The sequence below is a fragment of the Musca autumnalis genome, unplaced genomic scaffold (assembly GCF_047663935.1).
Source record: "Musca autumnalis isolate F117 unplaced genomic scaffold, ASM4766393v1 scaffold_3, whole genome shotgun sequence".
Lineage (NCBI taxonomy): Eukaryota > Metazoa > Arthropoda > Insecta > Diptera > Muscidae > Musca > Musca autumnalis.
In genome coordinates this window covers 116,241,335-116,256,302 of record NW_027411866.1, presented here as the reverse complement: position 1 = coordinate 116,256,302, position 14,968 = coordinate 116,241,335, and the positions used below count along the sequence as shown (strand labels likewise).

Below are 14,968 nucleotides of genomic sequence, written 5' to 3'. Positions count from 1 at the left end.
CTATATTATTTTAAAATAAAACACATTTCACTTGTTTTTTTAGTATGAAGGATTTCATTATTTATTCAAATATAACTCGCTTTTGTTTTACTTTTTTATTTTCTACGCCAGTGCTTAGTATTAATTTATTCTGAGAGAAAAGCTCTCGTAGACCACCAGTAGAGGAGGAATACTGGTTGTGCAAGCATAAATTTGACTAAATTTCAAATTAAATTAAAGCTCGCTCTAAGTCTACAATAACTTTTATATCTAAGGTGTATATAATTACGATAGAAAAAGAATTAAATTATTACCTTATTTTGTTTTTGATAAAAATAAATAAAAAATACACCAATTTGTACAGATAAAATAAAAAACACGTGTGACGTTCATGGAGAGGAAAGGTAGGAATATTCACATTACAAACATGCTATTTATTATAGATATACATAAATCATAAGAGAATAAAATAAGTAGTTGAGAAGAGAGAGGAGGATGAATTCTTGAAAACTAAAATTTACATTTAAAAATTATACAAAAATTATTTATAGTTGTAAACTATTTTATATTAAATTGGGAAGAGGAAAAAGCATTATCTTATTGGCTAAAACAGCATCATTTGGGCGTGTTTGACATGAGTTTTCAAAATCAAATCGTGGTTTTTTAACAAACATAAGAATATGTTAATAGGAATACAAAAAGAAGAGTATAATAAACCAACAAAGTTATGAACACGACGCTGCTGATAAGCACAGATCTGGTTGTTTTTACTATACACGAAAGATATCATGTGACCGATCATCACCATCATTCGTTCCAGAACCGCCAATTATTCTAAATCTACTGTTAGACTTGAAATCTAATGGGCGGAAAAAGCCTCGGCCAATCAACGAATTCCAGATTATAATGGAAGATACCACTAATACTGACACCAATTAAGGCACCCCAGAACATCATAAATAGTAGATTTTCGGTATTGAATTCCGGTGGAACTAATGCGGTAAGGAACAGCATTGCCATGGAGAAGATCAAAATGGCAGGGAACTGAAAATAAAAAGGAATGATAAATTTAGTAACGCTAAGGTAAATGTTGTCATAATATACTTACAGCTGTGTAACGCCAAGAGTGTTTCACTTCCAGAGGTGAGGGCAATGAGTCGTTGACCGTATAACGTCCTAAGAATAAATCAATTCCATCCTGAAATAAAAGACAATTTATTTAGGAAGGATTAATAGTAATATAGATTCTAATATTTTTTTAATTAGATAATTTTTTCATGTCGGAAAAGTATTCTGGCAGAATAAGAACGAAAAAATGCGGATATTTTTAAAATACCAGAAATCGGGTGGTACCGTTATATAGGGGTGGGTATGTACAATTTTTGGTGTAGAAGTTTTCTGACAATTGGAATCCCTAAGTGTCAGAAAATGTGGCTTAAACATTTAAAATACCCAAATTCAGGAGTTACATGAGGGCTCTACCAAAATGTGGACCCGTGGTGGAGAATATTTTTTAACACTTTAAACCCTAAATGCTAAATTATTTACAAATTTGGCCCGAATATGTAGATAAAGACTTCCAAATACCTGTAATCGGGTGATACGGTTTTATGGGGATTATTCAAAGACGTGGAGTTATGTCTACAGTTTTTCTTGGAGAAGCTTTTTGTTCACTAGGTGCCCAAATGCCAAACTACAGACAAATTGTAATGAAAATATTGCCAAACAAAAACTTCAATATACCTGAATCCGGATGGCACCGTTATATGGGACTCATACCAAAACGTAGGCCCATGTCCTCAATTTTCGAGGGAGAAGCTTTTTGACCACTTTGAACCTTAAAAGCCCAATTACATAAAATTTGAGCCGAAAAGTAGATATAAACTTCAAAATGCCTGAATTCGGGTGGTACTGTTATATGGGGATTGTTCCAAAGCGTGGAATTATGTCCACAGTTTTTCTTGGAGAAACTTTTTGATCACTATGTGCCCCAAATGCCAAACTACAGACAAATTTTAATGAAAATATTGCCAAACAAAAACTGAAATCCGGATGGCACCGTTATATGGAGGCCATAGCAAAACGTATACCCATGTCCGAAATTTTTGATGGTGAAGCTTTTTGACCACTTTGAACCATAAATGGCAAATTACATCCAATCTGTACTGAAAAGTAGGTATAAACTTCAAAATACCTGAAATCGGGCGGTACCATTATATAGGGGCTATTCCACAATGTGGTGGAGAATTTTACATCAAATCTGGGCAGAAATGTATATAAATAAAATTCAAAATACCTGAAATCGGGTGGTACCATTATACGCGGCATACAACTACATTCATAGTTTTAGTGGAGAAGTTTTCTGACCACTGTGAACCCTAAATTCCAAACTACAGACAAATAAGAATGGAAATGTAGTTAAAAACTTGAAAAAAATGAAATCGGGTGGCCATAGTTTTGTATTATATTTGTACACCTCCGTTAACTTCCAAATATGTATCTACTTACCTGCCTAAAACCATCAGCAAAATTGTTCAAATAATAGCGCGTCATTGAATTTACACCATCTTGCACAAGACCAGCCTTGGTACGTTTACCGGTACGTGTAAAATCGGTTTTCAATGCCCCCGTGCCAGAGTACTGTAATGAAATCATGTCAGCATTATCGGCCCATACTCCCTTGAATATGACTTCGAATGCTGGTGATGCTGATTCAATTTTTTGTCCCACACGTAAAATACCCAATTTTTCGAGTATACCACAAAGAGAACGACGTGCCAACATACTCTGCACGACATTTGTACGATCTAAACAATCAATACAATTTGTACGGAAGACACCCTGCTGAAGTGAGAGTACATGTTTATCATCACTGGCATGAAATACGGAGAAAACATCCTGCTCATGGGCCAGGCGATCAATCAATATGTTCAAACGATCCCAACGCATTTTTTTACATTCAGCATGAAAATCGAAAGCTTCATATCGTATATTGGAATTGCCCAATTGTTGGACAAAGGTACGATAGGCATTTTCGAGAGCACCTTCGGCAGATTTTTGATCAACCTATAGAAGAAAAAATTTTTAGTCAAATGTTGAAATATTCCAAAGACTATGTTCAACTTACCAAATTAACTAAAACTTGCCGGCCATATTTTGCAATCTGTTCTTCAAAATGTTTTTCACAGGCACCTAAATGATCTTCTCCAGGCACTAAATGTGGACGTGGTTTATAACGAATATTGGGCAATTGACGCCAGAAGAAAGGCATACTTCCACGGGTCTAAAAGAGAAGTAAAACGAATTAGATATAGCAAAAAAGACCTACAAACTTTTGATTCACACTAAAATTACACCAAAACGTGGGCCTATGTTTACGAACAGAATGGATGAATTCGGAAACGTACCAACATATTGTTATTTAAGGATTTCGTCAAAATATTTCAGTTGCACACTAATACATTGTTTCTGCATTGCAACTACGAATGTATCAGAAATAAAAATTATAAATGTTTGCTTTTTTAATGCGTTAAAAATGCGCAACTGTGACGTATTGAAATACACAGCTACGCAGTCGTTAATAATTACGGCATAATGAAATACAATACTTAAGACTAAATTAACCCGGTTTTGGAAGGTCCTAACCGTCTGGTCTTGGGGACTTTAATGCTCGTCATGAGTTGTGGCATTCGTTCCTTGGAAATGACAGGACTGGTATATTCCTGGCTGAGCAGACTGATAGCTCTAGGTTTTGCATTGTCAATGAGGCGTCTCCTACCAGAATTAGCCAAGAGCATCACTGTTCGCAAGACATAACCATCGTGTCACCTGGTCTCACAAATGACACCACCTGACAACCCGTCGTTTCTCTTGGATCAGGCCATCTTTCATTAAGTGTCTCTATCAGCAGACCACCCGATTTCATCACTTCTGAACTCCCCCTTTCATCATTCCTGGGAAAGCTATTTGGTCTGGTTTCAGAGAGTTCACTAATCACCGCTCCAGAAATCTGTCCAACCCTTCTGATGTTCGGATAACGGAAAGGACGTTCCGAGACATCATCACTGCTGCACGACAACAGCACAGCACGCCATCTGCACACTTATTAGTCGAGAACTCATCCAGAGCAAGCCGTATCAAAAGCCTTAGAAACTGTCAAGCACTCCACTCTGTTTGAGGACATCGAGAAGGCCACCCTCGGGACCTGTTGGATAATCAATTACATGTGTGGTCGCCAGTCGTACGTGGAATTTAGGAACAAGAATTACAAGCCCTGTAGATTGAAACAGGGAGTTCCCCTCTTACTCTTACTTGCTCGGGTGTTACCGTGAGAGCCATCTAATCATCGTATGGTGGGTAGGACCCCCACCCAGGCATCTCAAGAAGAATCTTCATGAACTAACAGGTATAAAAACTATTTACACGGACGCATCCGCAGATGTCATAGACAACTATCGTATGAATGCCGTCCCAGAACATCTCCCATATATCGCAGCTAAGGAGCGTCAGCTGCCGAGACAAACCAGAGTAGTTTTGGCTCAACTACGTTCAGGGTGGTACAGCCGTCTGAATTGCTATAGAGAAAGGACAGATGACACCTTGCCAAACAACTGCCCAGCGTGCGGCATAGGCCCGCACGACTCTCTTCACATCTTCAACTTCCATGCCAAATCTACACGACGAACTCCAGTAGACGTGTGGCTACATCCCATCGAATCAGCCACATTCGTAGAACTGAAGAAATATCAAGGCCCAGATTAAGCAGAAAAACGGACATACATACATATCAAATAATGTTACAACAACAATACTTAAGACATTTTCAAAGCAACTGATGTTTCAACAGGCATCAGGAAAATAAAAAAGCGGATTTTCAGGATTTTTCTATGACAATGAATATACATGTTGTAGCAGTAATATTCGAATAGAACAGGAATTTGTGTTACCATAACTCGAGAAGACAACAAATGTTTTCAATCCCTACTAAATTTGGAGTCAATCAAAACCACTTACCTGAACAAAGGCAATAAGTTGTCCATTATATTCCACAATTTGTTCGGTCTCTACATAATTTGCTACATGGCCATACTCATTAATGCCACGACTATAGAAACGTGTACCGGCCTTGTGTATAGAACGTCTCGAAACAATGGACCAAAAGAATGTTTGACCATTAATTTGCACTTGATTAATGGAAACAACTAAAATGGAAAAAAGGAAAATAAATTAGAAACAGTGATAACACATCCCTCCTTCTTTACTTACATCCCAATATCAATGGTAATTGAAAATTACGCATTTCACTGCAATTGAAATTACTCAGCAATGCTCCATTCCATACAAAACGTTTGTCTGCTCTATCGAATAGACTCTGTTGCCTTTCCTCAACGGCCATGGTGTGTAATCGTTGTTGTGTATGGGTTATATCGAAAGTATAGGAGAAATAAAAGTGATTTGTGTCTAACGTCTTTCGTAGCATTTGCAAATAGGTTTCGTTATGTTCTCGTTGTTTTGGTGTTAAATGCGTAGTTTTTGGAATGTAAGGTAGTATGTCGTAGCCAGCTAAACGCCATATTACTCCACCATCGATCATACCAACATATAGACGATGTGTTGCCACCACCAGATAATCGCCCCCGATTAGATGGATGGTGCCAAGAATACCACATACTCGACGTTTTGGTGATAGATTCGCTAACTGATTTGTTAAGGCTGTATACAAGAAGAAATGTCGTAAAAATTATATACTAACAGAACATTTTCTAACTATGAGAGAGAATATTTTAAGTTATTTATTTATAATATACGGAAATCGCGTTAAAGTCTACTTCTTTGAAACCTCTGACTCGTAGAGAATAATTTCATTACTAGAGAATGAAGTCAATTTTATAGACTGAATACAGGATTGCCGTGAAATCCTTAGCACAGATAATCATTTGGATATGTATCATAATGACGTTCATTAATTTGGTTGCAATTAGAGTTTTTCATCGGGAATTCCCGTCCCTGGAATTTCCGCATTTCCCGCTAATTTTTCACTTCGGTAATCCTGCCGTCTATCATATCTATTTATCTTGAAATGTTATATAGTAAAAACGGCCTGTATATACATAGGTTTGTAGTGTATACGAGTAGTCAATCCCGGAAAAAATCCTAGTTGCAATCCTTTCTGCCCAGTTATCAAATGGACTAATGCTGTTGATAAGGTCCAAAATATACACATGCAAACGTACGACAAAGTACGATGTGAAGGCCCCTTACAATTGAAAGAATTTTCGTTCAAAAATCAGAAGCATAAGTCAAATATTTCCTAACCTAGCGATAATAACTCCTGGTCGAAATTACAGCACAACTCTTCGTCTGCTGATTCCGTTTAGTCGAATCACCTTGGTCAAATAAACACAATTACTGAAAGAGTTTGGACGGTGATGTACTCAGAAGACGATATTCCCATAATAATTGAATTGACAATGTAGTTGATTTGGCGGCTCTCCCTTTTAACGTTGGACCTCTCTCCCAAGATCATGAAGGTCCTTCCTGAAACGCCTTGATAGAACTTACCATATGATGATCAGGGCGACTCTCATTGCAGTTACTTTAACGGAAACATATTATTATGTTGATCTGCGTGAAGAATCTTGTATTCGTGGTCCACACTTGCTGTGCATGAGTTACCACAGGCTGATCTAACGTGTTATAAAAGGGCAACACGGTTTCTTTGTCTGCACTACATGCGTTGTTGTTCTAGCAGCATATAATGCTGGGTTGGCAGCCGCTGGCCGAAACACTTTTGGTTTCGGGTCAATCCGGTACGTAAGAACTCGCTGTCGTGGGATTGGCACTCCATGCGTAGGTGAATTTGACTTTGTGTACCGGTGATAGTGCGATAATTCGTTTTCGGAATTGTTCTACGCCTAACATGTTCAGTAATGTGGTAAAAAGCATGTGCGCAGATTTAGCTTAGATGGCAAAATCTATCCATCAACAAAGGAGAATGTATTTTGCGCGATATCCACAGAAAGTGGGGTGTGATTGGCGGTATCAAAGACTGTGAGACGGCTTGTTCTGGTTGAGTACTGGACCAGTATGTGTGGAGATGGCGCGAAGGGTTGCTTGTTTGCTATCAGCAACAGGATAGCAGATAGTTCAAGAAATGTGGCTGCTTCGACGGGTTGTAGCCACAAAACTTGTTGAGTAGATTGGCAGGAAAGTTGAAAAAGTTGCTGTGTGTCGTGTGGGCCTGTACCGCATGCTGGTCAGATGCTTTTCACGGTCTCATCGAACCATAGCCTAGAGTAATTGAGTCTGGTTTGTCGTTTCAACTGACCCTCCTCACCTGCGATAGATGGGGGATGTTGTCCGAGGACCGCATTCACATGATAGTTGTTAATGGCATCTGTAACTGCATTTGTTTGAATGCTACTGAAACCTACTGATAGGCTTGTTGATTTAGGGATTCTCTCTTATAACGATGGACCTCTCTTTCTAGATCATAAAGATCCCTCCTGACATGCCTGGGTGGGGGAGGGAGTCCTATCTACCATATGGTGATTATGATGGCTCCCACTGTAACATCCGAGAAAGTACTGCAACGAAAGCATGCCATTGTGTTGCTGTACAGGTAGAATCTTTGTATCCTCATGTAGATCAACAGGGATTCTTTATCTGCACACAATTGTTGCGGCTAGGGACATTTTCGGCTTGTCGCAGATGTGGCATACGCGGACGACGCACAGTGTTGCCGCGTGGGCAAAAATCAAAAAATGTGATGTTAACTTTTACATATGTTTATGTTTTTTCTTACAGTAAACACATCCGATACAAGGAATCTGAATGATATCTGATGATATTAAATTTGAAGGCTATTCGATTAAAATTGACCGAGTTATAGCAAAATCGGGGAAAGATATATATGGGGCTATATCCAAATCTGAACCGATATGGACCAAAGTTGATATTTTTCATTCCTGTGCCCTCATAAGTACTTGTGCAAAAATTCATCAACCTAGGACAACGCCTTCTATTTTTGTCCACATTTGTATGGAAGCGGCAACACTGTGCAACGTGAACATGCTGTCGAATGTGACCCCTACAATTTTTGGGTAGTTTGTGATCGGAATTCTGCTACCATTGATCATGACATTCAAATCAGGGGTTAGATTCTTGTTCTATGAAATTTTGAAATGAAAAATATTTATAAAAGTTTTCATTTAATATTTTCATAGAAACAGAATTGAGCCCCAGTTCTCACCTGTGTCGTCCATGCGGTGGACAGAGTGGCCGTAGATTTAGTGGCGGATATTTGCATATTCCTCGCGTGGAAAAGATGGCAAGATCAGTCAAATAGGAGTTCAGCCTTTCACAAATGACATTGGCGAAGGTAACTGACGCCACTTACGTTACGATCTCAGTGCCCTCTGGAGAGGGTGGAATATAGGAGAGGTATAGGTTAAACAGTTCCGGATATATAACCCAACTTGGGGAACTCCCTATTTCACTCCACGGGGCTTGGATTTCTTGTTCCAGAATTCCACGTACATACGTTCACACATAAAATTTCAAACTTGGCCGGAGGATTGTCCGCTCGATGTCCTCAAACAGCGTGAAGTACTTGGCATTATCAAAGGCTTATGATAAGTAGAGCGCTGCCATCACTTGCACTGGTTGAGTCCTCGACTAATATGTGTTGTTGTTGTTGTAGCAGCATGAAACCTACAGTGGCGGCCATATAATTAAGAACAACATCGTATTAAAAAGTATTTGACTTCCAAATATTTGATTATTTTTATGGAACAAAATTTGTTAATAAAGTACAGGGTAAGCACTTTCAAATAAAGCCAAAACATGTTTTAATCCTCCCCCGTTTATACTAAAGAAACCACAATTTATTAAAATAGTCATAAATCGACCTGGCCACATAATTAAGAACGATATAAGTAAAGGTTACTTTAAGGTAATTTTCATACACAATATGTGAATATATCGTTATGTATTTTAGAAATCGATTACTTTAATAATTTTTAGTATCAAATGTCCTTTAATGGTACATATTATTGAATCTAAGTTTGATAATTGGGCATACCTAACGTTTTCAAAAATTTGCCCATAATTTGACGAATTTATTTTATTTTTGGGATCTAAAGCCACAGTTTTGGCTTCCTCTCATTCCCTCGACGACGCTTTGAACGATACCCTGTGTTTGTCGTTCCATAATTGGCGCTTATTTACCCTTAAATAGGCTTTAATCCCACTTCTTTGAGTCCTTTGCGAGGGAATTGTCTGGGAAAAAGTTTTGTAAGAGCCATTTCCACCTTATAAAGCGGTAGGATTTTTGTCTGCAGGTAGTAGACAGGAAATAAAAAATAATTTCGTTTTGTACAAAAAATTGGCCTAACGGTATACCGAACAAAAATGAAAGGTTTAATATTTTGAAAGCCTTCATTGCACAATGTCTTTGTGGGTGTGGTAAGCATAGTTATGAAAGACTTTTTAATCAATGAAGCTCATATTAATATCAAAATCAGTCTGCTGGGTTGGCAGCTGCTCGCCAAAACACTATGGTTTCGAGTCAAGCCGGTACGAAAGAATCCGCTGACGTGGATTTGACTAATATGTGTGGAGATGGCTTGCAGCACTGTGTCGTGCTGTGCTGTTTACGCAACCGAAGTTGATCGGCAACTGCAAACATAGCTATTTCTGACACTGGGGAGGATTAATGCCTCAAGAGTATTTGCTACAGGCGACAAAAGCGCCCCAGACTTCGGGAACGATGTGGATGGCTAGGAACAGGTTGAGAACTTTAGTGAGATACGCAACTAATTTATGGCGCTTCATCCGAGGCAGGAAGAGATCTAATGCGACTTAGTACTTTTCTCTTCTTACTGTCACTTCCGGAGTGCCCGCCAAATTGTCTATTAAAATAACGCGCACCTCTTCGGATCAGTTAGCATATCGTCACCAAGCGTGACTGAGGTTCTATCTTCCTTCTTTCCAGGGTTCGAGAGTGACTTTACCGTTGCCCACAATTCAATTGTTCACTTATTCCAAGGTTACAACTCTTCGGATGATTTAACCACTTGTTCCGTTTATGCTGGGGTCACTAGGGTTGGCACGACAAAGCTCATCACGCTCATTTGCTAGTCCCATCGCCTCTGGTGGGAAGTTTGGTCTCACTTCGGGTATTAGAACATCGGGTATATGAAAAGTCCTTTCCGCTACACGAATATCAGAAGGGTTGGGTTATAAAAAAGTTGGGGTCTTATCCTGACCCAAAGCTATGAATGATTTAGCAGGTGTCATTAACAACATAGCCCATAGTGAATAGTTTTGGTACCTCAACAAATTCTAGGTATAATAAGTTTTAATCAGTAACGGTACCAAACGAAACAAAACACTATCATGACAAGAGAAATGACGGGTTGTTAGGTGTCGTCATTTCTCAGACCAGGAGACACGATAATTAAACATGCAGCTATAATGTTGTTGTTGTAAGAGTGTTTATTATTGTATGTTTGTGTGTTCGTAACCACAGATCCACTGGAGTTAGATGAGTAGGTTTGGCTGTGCAGTTGAAAAGGTGCAGTGTAGCAGCTATCATAGGTCATTGCTATACACCACTGGTCAATATCTGGGACGACATACAACAACTGAGCTTCCAAATCTCCGAGTACCAGTATGTTATTGCTTTCGAAGTGCGAAATAACGGTTATGAAACCTCGTTTGCGGCGGATAAACACACATAGACCCGCAAAGTCTGAAACAATCCCTACAAACTATGGAAGAGAACAAACATCAATAAATGAAAACTGACCGCAATGTGTTCAGACGTAAACATCATCACCATTCAAAGGTGAAGCCTTATCAATCCAACAGCCAACAAACAATAAAGCGTAAAATATTGTTTGTAGAAGAAGGCAAACTGAATATGTGACAATGGCATCAAAGACAAAAAACCCAAAAACAAACTAGAAATATGCATCAATATAGCAGAGAACTTACATTGCACTTTAACGATACTTGATGTACGATCGATTATTAAAAGTTCAGTTTTTCCATTTGGTTCCACAAAGAAATGTTCTGGTGTAATGTATCTGAAAAGAAAGACAGAAAAGAAAACAAACACAATTATATACACAACAGCAATGTGGAAATATGAACAAACAAAAAAGGAATAAATCCATAAAAAATGAACCCTATAAACAAGTGGTCACATACCAACGCCAAGTCAGACAGCCGCACACACACTTGGCCAACAAATAAATGCAAGAAGACACAAAATATTAGTGGGTCAAGTGCAGTACTTGATGGATATGTGGTGATGGCTTTTCCAACAAGGCAATTCTGACTGGCTATGGCAACAAAAATTGAGCTTAAAAGAAATACATAAGTATCGTCACTAAACTAAACTGGCAAAAAATCAATTAAAAATGTTTGTGGCAAAATTGTTTTTTACTTACAAATTCATATCATCGTGCAGTATCCAACCGTGATGTTCATCCATGATGTTTTTGTTTTAATTTAACAGGGCTTGAAGGCAATAAAGTAATAAAGTTAGATAAGCACTTAGTGTTGATTTCGAGTTTATCTTTGATTCAATGTTGGTGATGTGACTTTTAGACCTGCTCGCACAACACCCTTTTTTCATTCGTTGCGTTCGAAGTTTTGTTGATTTTTTTAATTAATTTTTGCCTGGGTTACTACAAATTCTTCTTTTGCCGGCTTCGTTTTGTCACTACTTCGTTAAACAAAAGACCGATATTTAATGAGATTTTGACACGATTTTCATTTGTGCCAAAAACATAAAATTTAATGTAAAAAATTTGCCAAAGAGATTTACAAGAATTTGACAGTTTGCATGACAGCTTATGACGTGTTTAGAAGGAGGAAGAGTAGGAATGTCAAATTTGAGAATGAATTTAAAGAGGAATGCGAAAAAAAATTCTGGCACCACAACAATGCCACCAATATGTAGTTGCCACACATATTGACATGGCAAATGTGTTTAAAAACAGTGTTGCCTACGTAGAAACAGCTTTTCTTTTCGAACAACCGCGGATGATACTGTTTACATATACTTGGTCTGTTCCTTTACTTTTGAAAATAGTAAAACCGGCAAAAGTAGTAAGAGTTGTACACTGCTCACATATGAATTGTATGGTGTCAGAAGTAAAGGAACGCTTTTCGAGTAAAAAGTGGCAAAACTTGAAGATTCTTGCACGTTATGGAACATAGCTACTTTTGAATCTGCTTTAGTACATCATAGGCATGGTAGAACAAGAAAAGGTAGCAGCAATACCCAGCTGACTGAACTGGGTTGTAGTGTTAGTGTCAAATTCCATTCGACATTTTATGTATTTATTTCTATGTTCGATGTATATTAGGGATAAATATTTTTGAAGAACAAATTTATTCATCAGAAAAAAAACTATTTCCCATAAAGACGGCTTCATATCATTGACATGTAACCTCCTCCAGGTCCGAACGACATGCCGCACACTAAAACATCGCTTATAGAGGCGGTACAATATTTGTTAATATGTGTGGTATTTTGTTAAACTTGAAAAGAATAAAGCCCTAATAAACATGTGCTTTTTTGTTTTCAAAAGCAAATGATTGAAACATCTTCTCTTTTTTCAATGAATTACCAGCGACCCGAAACATTTTTGCAAGTATTCTACTTTCTGCGAGAAATGATGCATTTAGTGGAATGATATGGAAACATTCAAATTGAAAATCTAACGAGTTTTCATTCATGTTTTCCAAAATATTCAATCAAATGTGAAAAAATATTAGTTTTTTAAATTCCAATAATTTATAGACATTTCCTTGTTTTGTTTACATTTACGTTGACACTAAGGTTTACAAACAAAAACAAATTCCTTTGTGGTTGTTGTTCGAGTTGTATTTGTTGTAGTATTAACTTTACCTTGTATTTGTTCTACCATGCATCATAGGGAAGGATTTTGAATTCGAAAATGTTTCAATATACCCCATGGTAGAACAAACAAGGTAAAGTAATGTTCTATAACAAATACAACTCAACAACAACCACATAGGAATTTGTTTTTGTTTGGGAACAAGACGAGTTTAGGACCCGGTACTGGGTCTTGATGATATATATACCACATATAGCCCTTGTGGCCCTGAGTATAATGATATACATTTTGTCTTGCACAAGTCCATACTTCCGGAAATATGGGCCTTCAAATTTCCGCAAATACCAATGACATTCTTAAGAACGGGAACAAAATTTTCTTTTAAATTATATTTGTTTTAAATAGCCGGCCTTAGGCCGGGTATTTAAGACTTTCTCCTATAGACAGGTGCTAATCTCGGGAATGGGAACAAATTTTTTTTTTCAAATTGTAAATTTTTCTAAGTAGTTGATCCGAAACCGGGGCCTAAACTCAACTTATGCATTTGTTTGTAACGTTAGTGTCAAAGATAAATGTAAACAAAATAAGGAAATTTCTGTAAATTATTGGAATTTAAAAAAAATAATATTTTTTCACATTTGATTGAATATTTTGGAAAACGTGAATGAAAACTCATTAGATTTTCAATTTAAATGTTTCCATATCATTCCACTAAATGCATAATTTCACGCAGAAAGTATAATTCTTGCAAAGAATATTTTTGCAAAATCATTTATCGTCAGAGTAGCACGTTGCTGGAATTTTTTACCGCTAGAACTGCGAATTTTCTCTCACAGCAATAATGCATTCCGCTTAAAAATTTTGAGTCATTTCCATTCCCTATCTCAAAACTAATTTTGTTTTTATTATTATATTACATAAATCGAGTTATAGCTCATTGGACAAAATTTATCTTATTCTAAATTTTTTTTTTTTGGCTGGGAGCCAAGATTTCGAGAGTATTTCGTGTAAATTGAAAGAATTGTTAGAAAATTTATTGTTTGATATAAGTTTTGAATTATATAATATATAAACTCAGGTATTCTTTGTCATGTATACAAATTATTTAGCCTTTAAGGCCTGCGTACATAAGCTGCTCTGCCTGATTGCCTTGCTTTCCTGCTTCATTTTTGACATAATAAAAATAAAAGAATAAAGAAGGCCGAGGAAATTTCGAACTGGGTTGCCCTTTTCTTTTTTATTCTTTTATCAGAAGTAAGCAAGGTAAGCAGGCAAGGCAGCTTATGTACGCAGGCATTTAAGGCTTTATGATATACAAATATGAATAAATAAATAAAATAAAATACTGTTACGGAATTAGATTTAACTAATCTCCGTGTAGACGTTGTTTTATTCCCCAGTACGATTTGTACCAAATAAAACAGGGTTCGTTTTAGATTACGTTTCTACAATGCTTTATTTACTTTATTACACTTATTCAGAACCGACTTTAATTACTAAGCACACAACAAGTCTCTAGTTAGCACGCAGCTATTCTTTTACCGATCTGTTCAGTTCAACGCTTAAAACACCACTAACTCGTCATTGCCAGTTCCCCTGTATTTATATCCCACAGTCTCCCTGGTCTAGAATTATCCAGTAATCTGGCAACATCTCGAATCTGTGCAGCGAACACACAGACGCACATTCGCACTAATGGGGTTTCTACACGGTATGTTTTTTACATATTCATGCATAGCAACTGTCACTTTTTTCGCCCATATGTAATTCCTTCTGCACGGCATAATTTTATTTTTCATTCGTTTTCTGTTCTTTTCTTTATTTATATCGCGTACAAACAAAACAGCTGTTTACCTTTGGTTGTACAGACGAGAATAGAACGCGTTCTATTCGAAAAATATACATACATATGTATGCACATAACACTTTGATGCATTGAAATTTCTGTATGGTTCACACCATGTGTACGAAATTCAGATTTGTAAAAAGTGACAGTTGGTATGAACAAATATGTAAAAAACATACCGTGTAGAAACCCCATAAGCGAACAACCAGACTCACATACATGGGGGATGATCAATGACGTAATTACAACAACAAATAAATGCAAGAAA

The 14,968-nt window shown here is 37.2% G+C and overlaps 1 protein-coding gene across 1 annotated transcript; it reads right to left on the bottom strand.

The window, feature by feature from the left end:
• Nucleotides 1-31: 31 nt before the first annotated feature.
• On the bottom strand, nucleotides 32-11,908 carry Sac1 (phosphatidylinositol-3-phosphatase SAC1). Its single transcript, XM_073974013.1, has 8 exons — nucleotides 11,436-11,908; nucleotides 10,978-11,069; nucleotides 5,245-5,691; nucleotides 4,993-5,180; nucleotides 3,107-3,262; nucleotides 2,488-3,045; nucleotides 1,088-1,177; nucleotides 32-1,023 (listed from the first exon to the last, which is right to left on the bottom strand). Exons 1-8 carry the CDS (start codon nucleotides 11,477-11,479, stop codon nucleotides 826-828), a joined length of 1,773 nt encoding a protein of 590 aa, XP_073830114.1. The 5' UTR covers nucleotides 11,480-11,908; the 3' UTR covers nucleotides 32-825.
• Nucleotides 11,909-14,968: the final 3,060 nt, after the last annotated feature.

Bases quoted from the DNA above. Each gene is read 5' to 3' on its own strand.
- Sac1 (XM_073974013.1), bottom strand. From the start codon at position 11,479: ATGGATGAACATCACGGTTGGATACTGCACGATGATATGAATTT. The intron at 3,046-3,106 runs GTAAGTTGAACA...TTTCTTCTATAG, and splicing joins GGCAAGTTTTAGTTAATTTG to GTTGATCAAAAATCTGCCGA. The intron at 1,024-1,087 runs GTAAGTATATTA...TTTTATTTTCAG, and splicing joins ACTCTTGGCGTTACACAGCT to TTCCCTGCCATTTTGATCTT.